Source organism: Ictalurus punctatus, chromosome 14 (assembly GCF_001660625.3).
Source record: "Ictalurus punctatus breed USDA103 chromosome 14, Coco_2.0, whole genome shotgun sequence".
NCBI lineage: Eukaryota > Metazoa > Chordata > Actinopteri > Siluriformes > Ictaluridae > Ictalurus > Ictalurus punctatus.
This window is the reverse complement of record NC_030429.2, coordinates 18,457,586-18,473,307: the sequence shown is the minus strand read 5'-3', so window position 1 is coordinate 18,473,307 and position 15,722 is coordinate 18,457,586. Positions and strand designations below refer to the sequence as shown.

Below are 15,722 nucleotides of genomic sequence, written 5' to 3'. Positions count from 1 at the left end.
TATTCACCGGTTGTAATTTTCCAGCACGACACGTACGGCAGTTTTGCCCTGCTCCCAGAATTTTATCCAAGGTCAGTAAAGTTCAATAATTTGACTAACCAACCATATCTAGTATTCATTAAATAGCCAATAAACCGATTTATCAAAAAGGACATGAAATGCACATTAAAGCCCCTCAAATTCCATTTCCTCAGTCAACTGTTATCAATAAAAAGCTCACACTCGACTTAAAACCAAACTGAAGTGAAAAGGGCAGGTTGGGTCCAAATGACAACAGAAATAAAACTAAACAACTCATAAAATTAGAGATGGTAGACATGATACCTTGACACTGTAACCTCGAGTATCGTCCCATATCGATACACATCCCATAGTTTTTTCCATTTAAAAAATCTAATCTTTTAAACGATCTTTTAAACTGAACGCTTAAAAAAAATGACAGGAAATAAAATACAGAGATACAAACATAACTTACACAAAACTGCAGGTTTTTTTATTCAATTAAACTCTTTCACACAAAAAACACACACACACAGCAAATATATTAACTATAATTCATATATTTAATTATATATATATCGTATTATATTTATATTATATTTTATTATATAACTATAATAACATAATATACTTTTTTTTTTTTTTTTAATCAAACCTATCAAAAATACATATTGTCTCTTTTAAATCTTATAAAGATTTCCAGTCAAAAAAAATTTTAAAAACCTTTTCCGAATCCATTTCCAATCGGATCGGATTCATTTGTGTTTTTTTTTTTGCTCTGAAATCTGAGCCACATTTTTTATTTTTTGCTGGTATCGGACTGATAGCGATCCCGGATATCAGATTGGTGCTATCTCTACATAAAAGCAGCCCTAATCTCATATGATAGCTGTAAATTCACATTTAACATTCCTGACATTTAGCAGACGGCCTCTTATCCACTTTTATATGGTTTATCTCATTTATACAACTGAGCAGTTGAGGGTTAAGGGCCTTGCTCAAGGGCCCAGCGGTGGCAGCTTGACTGTTACTTCTGCTACGGAGTTCAGTATCTTCTTGAGTTACCACTATCTCTGCTCTTTAAATGCACTGTATATGAGAGCATCCACAGTCACTTACAGTTGTAAGTGTAGGAGGTTGATTAAACTCTATCGATTTTAATGGAAATATACTGAATATCAGCTTCATTCTGAAAAACACCTCACAAAGCCATAGCCTTTAGAACTTTTCTCCAACCCGATTCACTTTTCCAGCTAATAACTATACCAGGAGATAGAGACAGATGAATAATCCAAAAATCATACTAAAAAGATACAACAACACAACAATAAAAATTACAAATAAAAAAAAAATTTCAGCTAAACTCAAAACGTATATTGAGCCTGGGATTTTTAGGGATGCTAAAATTGAGTCTCGTTATTTATCCCCAGCACAACCATCCACTGGATTCTCTAGACACATATAGAGAATTCTCCAACATACAGCACAAGAGGCAGATGATGAGAGGCAATAACACAGAATGTTATTGCCCTTTTTTTATCTGATTTTTTTTTTTTTTTTTAAAGTCTTATTCCTGTTTTATTTTAGCATGTTCCTGCAATCAGCATCTATATGAGAGCTACCACTAAGTCAGGAAAAGCAAAGACCTGGTCAATTCTTTTTTTAAATCAGACCCACAAGTAATATTTTACATATTGAACAACTGTCATATGATTATTTATATGTAGAAGAAAAAAAAAGTTAATATTTTTTAAAAATCATCAGATCAATAAACATGAGAGCAAGACAACCTGATCAAGTAAAATAACTACTAGATAAATCTAGTGATCTATACATACAGTACATCCATATCTACAATGCTATAAGACAGCAGGACAAACACAGTGTAATTAGTGCAATGTGACTGCCATGCGACATCCATCACCATCAGAGAATAGCAACAGAGACACACCTGGAGTCTGTACAGATGTGGAGGGCAAACGACCACGCAACCAATATCCACAAATAACATACTGCTGTTAAACAGCGGCTTTCACTGTAATAAAGGCTGACATACTGTATAACTTTAGCTCCAGAGGAACGAGTGTTCAAAAGAGCCCCTGTGTTATTAGGACTAAGACTGAGTCAGGCAATGCAGTAAGTGAGAAAGCTTTTAGGACGTGCATATGTTCTTACCCTTTCACTTTATTTTCTTTAAATAAAGTAAATTACAGTAAAGAATATAATTAGTAATATAATTATATATAATTATATATAATTCTTATATAATTAATATAATTCTTATATAATTAATATATTAATTATATAATTCTTATATAATTAATATAATTCTTTCACAGAAAACAAAAATAATAAGTATGTTTATATAATAGAAGTTTAGTCTGATGGGTTTTTTTTTGGGTTTTTTTCCAAATTATGCTGGCAAAATGTTCGAGTTTATTTTATGTCTGCATAAAGAGAGAAAAGACTCAGATCAGGATACCGTGACAGCAGTCCTTTTCATCCTGTCAGAGAAAGGACCAGAGCACTGAACAGTAAATAACTTTTACTTGGTTCAATAGAATAGAATTAAGGAAAGCACCCCAGTTGCTAATGGGAATGAATGGGAGGCATCAACTCCAGGTCAAAAGTACTGCAAGATCAATGCAGAGGTACGGGTGTAGAGCAGTACAAAAGACAGTGTGTGTGAATGTGTGTGAGAGAGAGTGAGTGAGTGAGTGAGTGAGTGAAAGAGAGAGTGAGTGAGTGAGTGTGTGAGAGGGAGAGATGGGGAGAGAGAGAGAGAGAGAGAGAGAGAGAGAGAGAGAGAGAGAGAGAGATAGTGTGAGAGAGAGAGAATTCTTTTACCGCTATTAACCGTGGAGAAAAGAGTGAGAGTCACATAATGAGAAGAGTAATGGACTAATGGGATGCAGTGAACAGTGGTCTAATCAGGTAGAGGATGGAAATGCACTATTCCTTCTAACCACAATTACCACATCACATGGTTACTTAGTTAGTTACACTTAGATTTATATAGCGCTTTTCTAGACACTCAAAGCACTTTACACTGTATGGGGGGGGTCTACTCAACCACCACCACTGTATAGCATCCACCTGGATGATGCGATGGCAGCCACAGTGCGCCAGAACGCCCACCACACACCAGCTATTAGTGGAGAGGAGAGAGCGATGTAGCCAATTCAGGAATGGAGATTATTAGGGGGCCGTGATAGAGAAGGGCCAATGGGGGGATTTCACCATGACATTGGGGTTATACCCCTACTCTTTTATGAGAAGTGTCCTGGGATTTTTAATGACCACAGAGAGTCAGGACCTCGGTTTAACATCTCAACCAAAAGTCGGTGCTGTTTTTACAGTAGTGTCCCCGTCACTATACTGGAGCATTAGGTTTCACACAGACCACAGGGTGAGCGCCCCCTGCTGGCCTCACTAATACCGCTTCCAGCAGCAACCTTAGTTTTCCCCAAAAGGCCTCCCGTCCAGATACTGGCCAAGCTAAACCCTGCTTAACTTCAGTGGGAATCCAGGTGAGAACTGCCAGGAGATATGGCTTGGGCAGATTGTACTTATGGCTTATTATGGGGAAAATTATATTGGCTCTCAATGCATGATGTAACTGAGGATTGATGTACATTTTCAATGCACTAAAACTGCCACAATAGAAACCGCCAGAAGAAATAAGGGAACGGAATTAAATTAATTATTCAAAAAACAAACATCCTAGCGTTAAGACATATTAAACTACAGCGTAAATTTAGTAAGATCTTCAAACATTTAACTTCTTCATATAAATAGAACAGGTCAATTTTCATCCTTACCAATAGTTTAAGGAAAATTAGTGCTGATGAGTAATTTGAAAGAAGTCATTTATTTTAAATTCACAAAATTAAACATTTAAATAACAGAGTTTGTTGTCATGGCCATATTGAATAGCAAAGAAAGAGTGGATTTTTAATGTCAGATCATTCAGTAAATTAAATTATAATAATAATAATAATAATAATAATAATAATAATAATAACAGTGAACCTTACAGCAATTTAAACGTTTAGGCTAAAACCAAAATCTTTTGATTTCCTGCTTTAATTTACTGACTGTATAATAAAAATACAAAATTTGACCATCAATATCTATGCTGTATTATTATTATTATTTTAAATGCATAAATGCTGATAGCCCAGTGATTGTTTTTGTATTTATTTATTTATTTATTCTCAATTTTTAAATGATCACCAGTAATGTCCCTGAAACTGTATCTTTGTATCTAAGCTTCAGTTTCAGCAGGAAGGGCTCCACTACCCTCTAGCGTTCAGTGAAGAAAAAAAACACTGAAAAAAGAACATTATTAGCTTATCCTGATTTATAATGAGCCTACATAAATAAAAATTTTTTTAAATTTTTAATTATCCTAAAAAAGAAATGTGTAGGAAATAAAAAACATTCTCAAAACACACCATCATTTTTTATCTAAAAAAAAAATCTATATAAATTTCATTACACAGCTCAAGGAAATAAAATCCCACATTTTGCAGCATTCTCTGCATTCCATTTAAACAGAGCATTCATTTTAATATTAATATTTATATTATTGAATTGTTTTATTTACAATTCTAATGGGGTTTTTTTCTGTCTCAAGCAATCCTGTGAGATTGAAAGATTATGTAAAACACAGCCAAAGCTGACTACAAATAACAAGCCAAAACAAATCAGCTTAAAATGTAACTTAAAAATTTTTGAATTCAATTTCTGAACTCAATAAAGTAATTTCAGGACGGTCCGTGTGAGGAATAAGCACAGCAGCTCAAAGCTAAACAAGGGTAAGAGCTACCTTTCACACAGACCTCACTTCCTAAAGTTGCGATTGTAGGAAAACGATGAACATGTTTATATTGATCTCATCCTCACATTAATCTCTGGCTGACTGAACCACTGCTGCTTCACAACAGAATGACTGAGGAGACGCATTTGTCTTTAGTCCACTATGCTACAAGCTTAGTGCTTAACAAGTTTGCCTCGCACATCCGGGGTTGGGGGTTCGATTCCTGCCTCCGCCCTGTGTGTGTGGAGTTTGCATGTTCTCCACATGCTTCGGGGGTTTCCTCCCGGTACTCCGGTTTCCTCCCCCAGTCCAAAGACATGCATTGTAGGTTGATTGGCATGTCTAAATTGTCCGTAGTGTGTGAATGTGTGTGTAAATGTGTCCTGCGACGGGTTGGCACCAGGCTGCGCTGTGACCATGTATAGGATGAGCAGGATGGATGGATGGATGGATGGATGGATACTGTTACAAGCAGCTCAAAGCCATCCTGTTCTTCAGAGTTAATCATAACAACCGATTCAGCCTCACTGATAAACATTGATACTCATGTACATTATTAAGGGATGATTTGTGGGTTTTGTATGCACCATTCACAAGGTAATGTAGGCTAATGTTTCAGTTAGTGTTGAATCTCTGTAATAAACCTGAAACTGAATGCTGAAACACCTGCTATTATTCACAAGGCTACAGTGCCACCCTCTGTACATTATGTGCAATTACATCACCTCATTCCACTGTTCCTGCGAAAGGCGCACACAGGTTTCTGCAAATGTTCAGTTAATTATGATAAATTTCATATTAATTCTCTTAACCCCCACCGCCTAAACAATTAATGGATGCTTCACTATCATCACCTTGTTTGGGGGGTGGGGGGGATATGGGGACGACAACGACACAACAGCAGCAACCATGAAAAAACAGAAAAGTAAGTAAAAAATGTATGCATATACTGGGATATGAACAGCAGAATAACATCTCTCTGGTACTGCACTCACCGATACCAGAATTGCCCCCCGTGATGATTATGACCTTGTCCGATAGATCATGACCCTGCAGGATCTCCAGCGCAGGAGTATTGCCATCATAGCGCTTAGGCTTCACCTGCACATCCTCTACGGTGAAGGCCTGCCGAGGGTCAAAGTACGTCTTCCTCTTATTGATGTGACTGAAAGATGGGAAAGGAATAGAAATGAAGAAAAGAAAAGCAGACCTCAGGCTGAACTACTCGCTGTTTCTTTAAAACTGCTCCCAATGGATATTAAAAGCACTATTAGTGTTGTGAAATGATCTAACAAACATACGATATCAGCGCCTACACAGTACGCATCACAGGAAACTGAACCGTAAAGAAGCAATTGCAGAACTCACTCAACATAAAATATCTGACCCTTGGCATCCGTCTCTTGCTCCCACCCGTAAGGCAGGTCTGTAGAAAAAATCACGATCATGCAGTAGTTAAACAGAAAGCAAGGACACCGTTTAAGTTTCATCTGCTGGATTTAGTGTTACAGGATAAAAATATGATTGACATTTCAACATGAGCTATGACTGCAGTGTGTTCTGATTAAATTTAAACCTGTAATAGTCATACAATGTTCCTAATACAATAGAAAAGCAGCGACTCACAAATGGTCTTGTAATGGATCTGGCTCTTGTCGCTTTGTTTTAAGGCTCTCCAGACTACAAATTAGCTATACCCCGAGCCAGAACAGAGATGCTCATCTCCAGCCCTGTACCTTAAATAGCAACTTATCATTTCAGGAGAGGGCTGGGGTAGAGTACTTGTCAACATTTGTTAGAGTAACTGCAATTTTCCCCAACTGTCAGAGAGCAGACATGGATCCCAACAAAAAACAGATTGTGATACAAAGAGAGATAACACGTAGCCAGTGCCACTAGATATGCTTTAACGCAACCAGTTTATGTTAGTTAAGTGCTCACGGAAGAGGTGGGTCTTCGGCTGTTTTTTGAAGATAGTGACAGTTTCTGCTGTCCAGATTGAAGTTCATTCCACCACTGAGGGACGTATTTCATCACTCATAAATCAAGCTTTTTTTAAACTCCCCCACCAGGAGCATATTTTCTGCCATCATTTGAAGAGAGAATCAAACTCTTCTGGGAGAGACACTTGGACTTGGAGGTGGAGAAATTGGAGTAACTTGTGCAGAAATTATATCTTGCACAAATTACTGAACCAAATACCGTGTACCTCCAGTATTTCCCACAACACAACGCACTTCACAAATGAAAATTGTACACACTCGGCTCTTAATGTATCGTGTTGCCACCTCGAGAATCAGTGAATGTTTGCGCCTTTTGTAATAGTCGTGTACGAGTATGAAAAGGCAGATTTCAACATCATGTACAGTGCCCTCCATTAATATTGGCACCCTTGCTAAATATGAGCAAAGAAGGCTGTGAAAAATCTCCTAAATTGTTTAACCTTTCGATCTTTTGTTCAAAACATGCTCTCATGGATATCAAACAAGTCAAACAAAAACTCAGGTTTATCAAAAAACATATCTTTGTTAAATATACGTGTGCAACAATTATTGGCACCCTTTTAGTCAATGCTTTGTGCTACCAAAGCTTTCTTTGCTCATATTTACCAAGGGTGCCAATATTAGTGGAGGGCACTGTAGCCACTGCTGGAAAGGGGTCAAATATGCAGAAGATGCTGGAAAAGTAAAGAATATGCAAGACCTGGAGGATTTTTCTGAAGAACAGTGGGCAGTTTAACTGCTCAGGACAAACAAGGGACTCATGAACAACTATCACAAAACATAAACACAGTCGCTGATCATCCAGATAACGACACACAGTTATGTGAAATAGCTTATTCAGGGCAGGACTAAATAAAGAAAAAAGAAAATGCAATTTTTTAAATGATGCCTCTTATTTTTATGCAATCCCTTTTATGATTTTTATGAAGCCAGGTGTTTTATCAGTAACCTCCTGCACAGCGTTTCTTCTTTCCAGTTTTAGGATGCTCCCACTGTGTCTTCATCTCCTCATGACTGTGAGACACGAACAAAAACACAAGTAAGGACATTTTCACAGACATGACACTGACTGTAGTACTAACACCTTAACAGCATTCCCCATATGCACAGAAATGAAAGCAGCTGACATTAGACTGTATTATGCTGAATGGATTCCTACACAACTCACTTGGCATAATAAAGCCAGCCGTCCTTTGTGGACCTCTCTTCCCAGCCAGGAGGAAGTTCATCCTCGCTGTCAGTATCATCCATTCCTGCGTATTTTAGAGCAGCCATTAAAGCTAATGCGGTTTGTTTAAGACTGTCTGAGAACTCGAGTAAGAAAAGCTGCCTTTAATCCTGCTGTTGTACTTCCGCAATCACACGGTGACGCTGGGCGCAAAGGATTCTGGGATATGAAGGCAACGCGGTACTCTCTGCGATACAATACAATACAAAAGTCTCGGCCTCAACGCCTGTTTACATATATTTTATGCACAAGACAGTTATAGATGCAAGTTCCAGCACTAAATAAACATAAAATATGAATCAATTCATTTCACCAGGAGTTTTATCCTGGTCAGCCTGGTGGTGAATCCAGGAGCTAATCCAGGAACACGAATACACATGAAACTTGTTTACAGTAAATGAATCTCTCCTTTTGATTCGTTTTTACATTGTTTTCCTCTCATTAGCAGAGCCGAAAGCACCTACCAAAATAATTACAAATAACTCTAATACAGAACAAAACTCATTCTTTTCATTTATACTCATAAATAAAGGCAGAAATAAAAAAACCCATGCACATTAGTACTACTTTATTGCAGTAATTCAGGAGGTCTAGAAGATGAAGACTTCATTTGTAGCATATACATTATAGCACAGTGAAATTCTTTTTCTTCACATATCCCAGTTTGTTAGGACATCAGGGTCAGAGCACAAGGTCGGCTGTGATACAGCACCCCGGAGCAGAGAGGGTTACAGGTCCAATAGGGGAAGCTTAGCAGTGCTGGGGCTTGAACCCACAACCTTCTGGATCCAGATACGTAACCCAGAGTCTTAACAATTGAGCCACCACTGTGTTATCCCATGATATTATATTATATTATATTATATTATATTATATAAATAAATAATATATTTTTTCATGATTTATATATTTATATATAATGATAAATATACTTTACAATATATGTATAATATATTTAAATAAATGTAACAATGTACAGTCATGCACTGAATTCATAACTCTAAATAAAATGTATTTTCTTTCTCTCTGAACCACTGCCATATAACTGACCGTCTTTTAGAACACTTAAAAAAAAAAATCAAGTACATCCTAAGGCCTCGATAGGAATAAATAAAAACAAACACGTAAAATAACACTTCCTAATAACGTCATAGTTATATGTTAGTGACATAGATTAACTCTAGGCCTACTAATTCTGAACAAAATCATCTTTTCCAGTCACCCTTTCATTCTCCAACATCTCTGGCCTTTTGTGAAAGTGAAGTTCATACTACTTCAAGAAAAAAAAACAAAAAAAAAAACAGAAGAATGTATAAACACAACCAAGAGAGAAGGGGAGGGGGGGGTCACAGTGGTCTCAGTCTTCATGCATCCAGCATTTTATACTCTGTTCATACTTTATACTTTTCTTTTGCCTGGTCACTTAGTATACAGATGTGCTGAAAGGAAAGAAAGAAGAGCCTCATGAAATAAACATTCCTAAAGAAGCAGTCATGTGTTGGTGTTACTCTAGGATACTTACATTCAAATCCCTGAAATATTCGTTGTAGTCTAGAGCATATCCCACCAGGAATTTATCAGGAACCTCAAAACCGAAGTCTGAAAGAAAGACAAGGTCATAAAAGGTCAAATCTACACCACTAAAATGCAAGAGTGATTAGGGTTGAACGACTCCACAGCTCTCAGCTGGGAATATGACCTGGGGTCTAAAATGACTTTTTATTTATTTATTTATTTATTTATTTTATATACTCAACATAAAAAAGTCATCTTAGCAAGTGAAAATCTCTAATATTGACAAATTTAATAAAATAAAAATAATGCACCTTAATATAAGGTTACAGTAAACCAAATATAAGATCATTAAACCTATTTCTAGACATTAATATAATACATTTCAGGCTTGTCAATTTATTATTCTATTGGCAGATAACTTTAGAAATAAATGCTTAAAATGAGTAAAATTATCAGCCAATATAATAAAGACTATTTCAAGCTCGAGTAAAATGGCTCGAAATAGGTTTCATAATCTTACATTTGGTTTATTGTAATCTTATAATAGAAAAAAAACAAGATAAATTGGACTATATTTAAGGTATTTCTACTTGCTATGATGTCATTTCTTTGCAGTGTAGACAAGCTATCGATTTACAGCACCATCAACCCACAACTAAATAAATTCATTCACGATAAGCAGCAATGATAGCAGCAGCTGTTCCTTACTGGCAACCTGAGTAAACACTATTGGGGTTAAACCCATGAAAACACATTCCAGCATTAACAGGTCATTCTGGAATCAAACTCTTGTTTAAGTTGATGTTAAATGAAAAAACGCTTTGAACCGTTTCAGGGTCAGATTACACACTTTTGTGCATCATATAATATTCACATTGTTGAAGTGAAAATGTTTTCTGCCGACATGAGCAAATGTGCAGACAGACAGCTTTCCTGCGGTGTGATGGAAGGTGTTTGCGCTGAAATTAAACTGCATTGCTGCAAATTGTACTTTAATGTTGGCCTGTACACTGCAAGTTTCACTACAGTGTAAAATGCCACACTTGGATAAAAAGTGCATGTAATCCATTTCAATCAAGTTTACTTTTTTAAAATACAACCCAAAGAGGATGTGTGTGTAAATTGTGCATGCGCACTGGTTATTTATGATTTTCTGCAAGTTTTTAAGCACGACTGTGGTTCGAAATTGAGCTTTGAATTAGGAATTATTACTGTGCAGTTTTTATTTCTGTTTCTAGAGTACTGTACTCGAATGTAATGCTTTTTTTTGTAGCATTTAGCAATCTGTACCATTACTCTCTGGTTCGTGAGGCAGTGTGTGCTCTCTCACAAAGATATGCCCTAAAATCAGTTCTACTCTTTCAAAATGGACTTCCACCTCCAAAGTGCATCATCGGGAGAGGATTTTTCCAGTATTTATACCATAAAATATTGAAACTCACCACAATTGTAGTGAGTAGGAGTGTTTACAGCAGATACAGTGGATATAAAAAGTCTACACACCCCTGCTACAATGACAGGTTTTTGTGAAGTAAAAGAATGACACTAAGATAAATCATGTCAGATCTGTTCTCCCCTTTAATGTGCAATCGAGTGCTGAAGGGATGATGTATTTAGCATCACCCTGGTTCCCTCGACAAAAAAAAAAAAAACAGTAGGATTTTTCCACCGTCTTTTGGATTATTGCAGAAAATAAACTGTGAAACCAACAAAGGTTTAAGATTCGTAAACGTTTTGCTCATCAGGATAATCTTCACAAAATGAACACAACTTCTATGAATTCTGAAGCCCAAATACAATCGGCAGAAGTAAAAGAGCTAAAGTTAGGCTATAAATGAACCACACCACAGTCGCATGACTTCAACGTCACCACCATGAAGCTTTATAGCGCTACGATTTGAAAAAGAGAAGAAAAAAAAAAAAGAAAAGAAAAAACTAGCAACTGGAAAATACTATAAATTGATAAATCTACAAGTTAGCAAGTTTGTTGGAACAGTTTGCAAGAGTGCGAGAACAAACACAACGAGGCTGTAGTAGATGAGATTTTTTGTTTGGCGTGAAGACATTTAATGTCCCCAACAAACTCTGTAGTCCCATTAAGCCAGTTGTTAGCAATCGTCTTTTTCAAGACGTGTAAAAGCTTTCCAAAAAATAAATAAATAAAATCACAAGTGGGGTATTACTGATGTATTTTATGTCAAAGAATAAAATATGAACATATCTTGAGCTTGTGTTAAGCACAGACCTTATTTCAGGCATTTAACCAAAAACCCCATTCAAATGCTAAAATGCTAACTCCTTCCCGGGATTTAGCGCTCACGTTTACAGAACTCTATTGCAAAGTACACAAATAAAGTGAAAAACAATAAGAAACTGTTTGGGGGGGTTAATAAATTACAATAACCTAGTTGCATATGTGCACACCCAAACTAACCAAACCAATACCTTGTTGAATCATCTTTTAATTTTATTACACCACTCAGTCTTTTTGGTTACTAGTCCATCAGTGAGGAACACTGAATTCCCACTCTTTCTTGCAAAAACATTCCAAATCCATCAAATTGTAAGGGTATCTCCTGTGCACAGCCCGCTTCAGCTCACCCCACAGATTTTAGTTGGATTCAGGTCTGAGCTCTGGCTAGGTCATTCAAAAACATTGATCATCTTTGGGTTAAGCCATTCATCTGTTGCTTTGGATGTATGCTTTGGGTCAATGTCGTACTGAAAGGTGAAATTCCTTTTCATCTTACTAGCACACACCTGAATGTTTTTGGAGGAATGTCCTGTTCTTGGTGAGGTCACTGTGGTGCTCCATTTGTTGATCATGTCCTTTAGAGTGTGTTCCGTGGTACATTTAATGCTTTGGAATTTATTTGTAAAGGTTTTATAAAAAATTTTTTATCTTGATTTAACCCCCTCCCCCAATCACAAAAACTTGCCATTTTAACAAGGGTATGTAGACTTTTTATGTCCACTGTACATCATCAACATGTCTCATAAGCATGCTGAAATCTACCAGGCCATTAATGGCCAGTTACCGTAGGCGGATTGATAACCGACTCAAACTACTTCAATACTCGTATCTAACAGCAGAGTCAAGGGACAGTAACATCTGTGCTATGAGGACAAGAGCTTATCAGCCTCCAGCATACTAAAAGCACTGCATAACCACTAAAGGCACAGATGCAGCAGCTTAGGTCTGCAGTAACTCTGCGATCATGAGCAGCAGGATTGATCCATTCAGTGTCAAAAAGCTTAATAAAAATAATAGAAAGGTACTCACAATCAGGACGATATCCTGAGCTTCTTGGGGTCCTTTTCACAAGTAGACTAAAATTGATTGAACAGATAAATACATTTAATATAAACAAATATTGAGTACAAATATACATAACGATGTGAACATCTTACTATAACGATCATGGTGTTTGGGCACTTTGTTTAGTTTTTTATCCACCCAATTTGGTCTTGCCAATCCTTGCCCACTAGCTAACTATCCAGGGAGGGTGGGGCAGACATGTGCTTCCTCCGAGACCCAAAAGCTAACTGCTGCTTACGCAGCGTCACAAATAGCACAACAGCAGAACACACTCAGAGGAAAGTGCTATCTGCCCTATTCTGCATGCATCAGCTCAAAGATGCCTGCAATCTGTTGTGATTGAAAGGGGAGAGAGTATGCCCTCCCACCAAGAGAGCTGGGCAAATTCTGCACTTTTGACTCTCTGTGGAATTCCAACTTGCAATCTCTGGACAATCTTTTTCAGTCTTTAAGAAAGAAGCCATTGACATTGTTCTCGCAGCTGGATCGGGACGTTGTCGCTAGGTTGCGATGGTCATGCAATTAACTAGGTTATGTTTTGTAAATAAAGTTACATTTTGCTAAAAAAAAAAAAAGTGTTTTTCAGCTATGTATGGAGATTTTTGGACAGTCAGTATAAAACAAAAACAAGGTCACTGTGCCAATTGTTTATGTGGGGTTTGAATTGTGCTCATCTCCACAACCTGGCTGATATACAAGTCTACACGCAACAAAAGGGTTTTGTTGAGTGTTTATTCAGTCAAGACTTGTACAGCCAGTTCAGGTATTTCAAGTGTTCCAGCTCAAGCACACCTGGTGTAACTAATGAAGCCCTTGATTAGTTGCATCAGGTGTGTTTGAGACATATTTGTGCTGTTGCAAGGGATTCTATTCAGGGGGTTGAATCATTTTGAAACTGGAGAAATTAAAAGTTGCATTTTCAGTTGAATTTGGGGAAACCACTTGAAGCATTCATTGTGTTGAACTACCTCATTTGCTTTTGTTTGATTTGTCCATTGCAAACAGCTGAACGTCTGTACATTTTGACAAACCTGATTTGCAATGGGGGCTGAATATTTTTGATTGCAACTCTAACACACCCAATTCAACCCATAAAGGGATGATAATTAGCTGATTAGATGAAGTGGGTGTGTTAAGGCAGGAAAAACATGACCATGTGCAGGACAGGGTTACTCCAGCACCAGGCTTGGGAACTTGTGGTTTATGAACTACTAATAGCTCCACCTTGTGGACAATCTGCCACTTGCTTAATGCGAGTTACAAGCCAGGTCTTATGGGATACTTCACATCTAATAATATGGCTTGTCTTAGATCGTGTGAACAGTGAATATCAATAGCAGTGGACAAGGACTGCTTTCATAGTTCTGTTCAATGGTAAGACTCTTCTGAAGGCAATCAGCCATGAAATATACTGTGCAAGATGTGTTATAGGAAAAGGAGAGCCATTTAGTAATTTATACACAGAATGGAGTCGGTCTCAACCAGTTCCATCTTCTAATGAGTAAATGGCTCACATGGCTCAAGACATGTGACTTTAAATGCATGTATTGTGCCTGGCTTAGAGCTGTACCAGGGAACATAAAGAAATTCCTCTACAGCACAGATGTGTGCATCATTCATCACAAACAACATGAATAATGGCCATTGTTACCTGGCCACTTTGACCATTTTGGGTTGACATTCATTTAATAACGTCAGCAGAGTTTCCATCGTCTTCCCAGTCTCTATAATATCCTGTAAAGCAGCCAAAGAAGTGAAATTAATAGTACACCTGATATTATTAATGGTTTAGCATCAAAATGCAATGCAAAACTCTTCAACATCACACTTTTTAATATACACATCTATAAACATCATAATACTGCATGTCACATTATCAGCTGCATTTTTCTCGCACATTAAAACCGAAATGTCAGAGAATCAGTCAAAATATATTCATTTGAAACAAACGCCTTGATATAAAAAGAGACTCACCTCGACCACAAGCACATTCTGTTAATGTAGTGAAGAAAAAAGCAGAAAGAATCGTTTAAAAAGCATTACAAAGTCAAACGGACAATCACCAATGTCTTCAGGAAACATTACAGATATAAAATTAAAAAAAAATTTAAAAACAACAGCTCACCTTTCCACTGAGACCAGTTAACTCGTCCGCTCCAATAACTTTTACACAGTTTGTCGACTGGTCATTCTGAAAATAAATATAAAAGACTTGGGGGTAACAGGAGCGTCTTAACAAGCATTGAAGGAACTTATTGTTCTGGTTAAAGCTGATGTGTTTTTCTGTAGGTATTTGTGACATCAGAGTAATGGGAAATGATCTGTTCGAGAACAATCAATATGACAACTGTGTGCATCACAAAAGCTCTGCTGCAATCCACACAATAGAGTAACATTTTATACATCAATCCCAAGCAGACGTCAAAGAGAGCTCAGTGTAAAAGAATGAAGGGATGGGATATTTAGGGCCGGCACTCACGGAGTAGCTCTTTAGCCTAATGAAATCCACAGTCAATGGCATAGACTTGTCACTGTTCTGATTCAGTGTCTTAATGTAATCCATCAGGTCTGCAAAGAATGTATACCCTCCTTTCAGCACGCACAGGGCCACGATATGTTGTGCTGCCATATCACGAACAATATCTCTGGCCATACGCTCGGTCCTAAGGAGAAAACGATAAAAACGGTACAAGCAATTTGCAAACACTGAGCCATGGAACGAGTTCATGACCTGAGATCATCTCAAAAGCATTATTTTCAATAGAATGCCATGTGCATGAAAGGGATGTTCAGGGAAATTTGTTTAACAAATTTCTAGAAATGCAGAATTCAAAT

At 37.2% G+C, this 15,722-nt stretch overlaps 2 protein-coding genes across 4 annotated transcripts in view; both read right to left on the bottom strand.

The window, feature by feature from the left end:
• The window catches only part of wwox (WW domain containing oxidoreductase), a 177,486-nt gene extending 169,272 nt beyond the window's left edge, over positions 1 to 8,214 (bottom strand). Inside the window, exons 1-4 of one of the 3 annotated variants that reach the window (XM_017485071.3) lie at positions 7,994 to 8,214; positions 7,775 to 7,839; positions 6,191 to 6,248; positions 5,818 to 5,987 (exon numbers count right to left, since the gene is read on the bottom strand). In XM_017485071.3, coding sequence (XP_017340560.1) covers positions 5,818 to 5,987; positions 6,191 to 6,248; positions 7,775 to 7,839; positions 7,994 to 8,100 — 400 coding nt within the window. In that variant the 5' untranslated portion in view covers positions 8,101 to 8,214. The remainder of the gene's footprint in view (positions 1 to 5,817; positions 5,988 to 6,190; positions 6,249 to 7,774; positions 7,840 to 7,993) is intronic. The other 2 variants (XM_053685888.1, XM_017485069.3) reach the window with 2 other exon arrangements.
• Positions 8,215 to 8,606: 392 nt separating this feature from the next.
• hprt1l (hypoxanthine phosphoribosyltransferase 1, like) overlaps positions 8,607 to 15,722 on the bottom strand; it is a 9,882-nt gene continuing 2,766 nt past the window's right edge. Inside the window, exons 3-9 of the mRNA XM_017485079.3 lie at positions 15,367 to 15,550; positions 15,013 to 15,078; positions 14,862 to 14,879; positions 14,539 to 14,621; positions 12,852 to 12,898; positions 9,576 to 9,652; positions 8,607 to 9,492 (exon numbers count right to left, since the gene is read on the bottom strand). Of these exons, the coding sequence (XP_017340568.1) occupies positions 9,445 to 9,492; positions 9,576 to 9,652; positions 12,852 to 12,898; positions 14,539 to 14,621; positions 14,862 to 14,879; positions 15,013 to 15,078; positions 15,367 to 15,550 (523 nt within the window). The 3' untranslated portion in view covers positions 8,607 to 9,444. The remainder of the gene's footprint in view (positions 9,493 to 9,575; positions 9,653 to 12,851; positions 12,899 to 14,538; positions 14,622 to 14,861; positions 14,880 to 15,012; positions 15,079 to 15,366; positions 15,551 to 15,722) is intronic.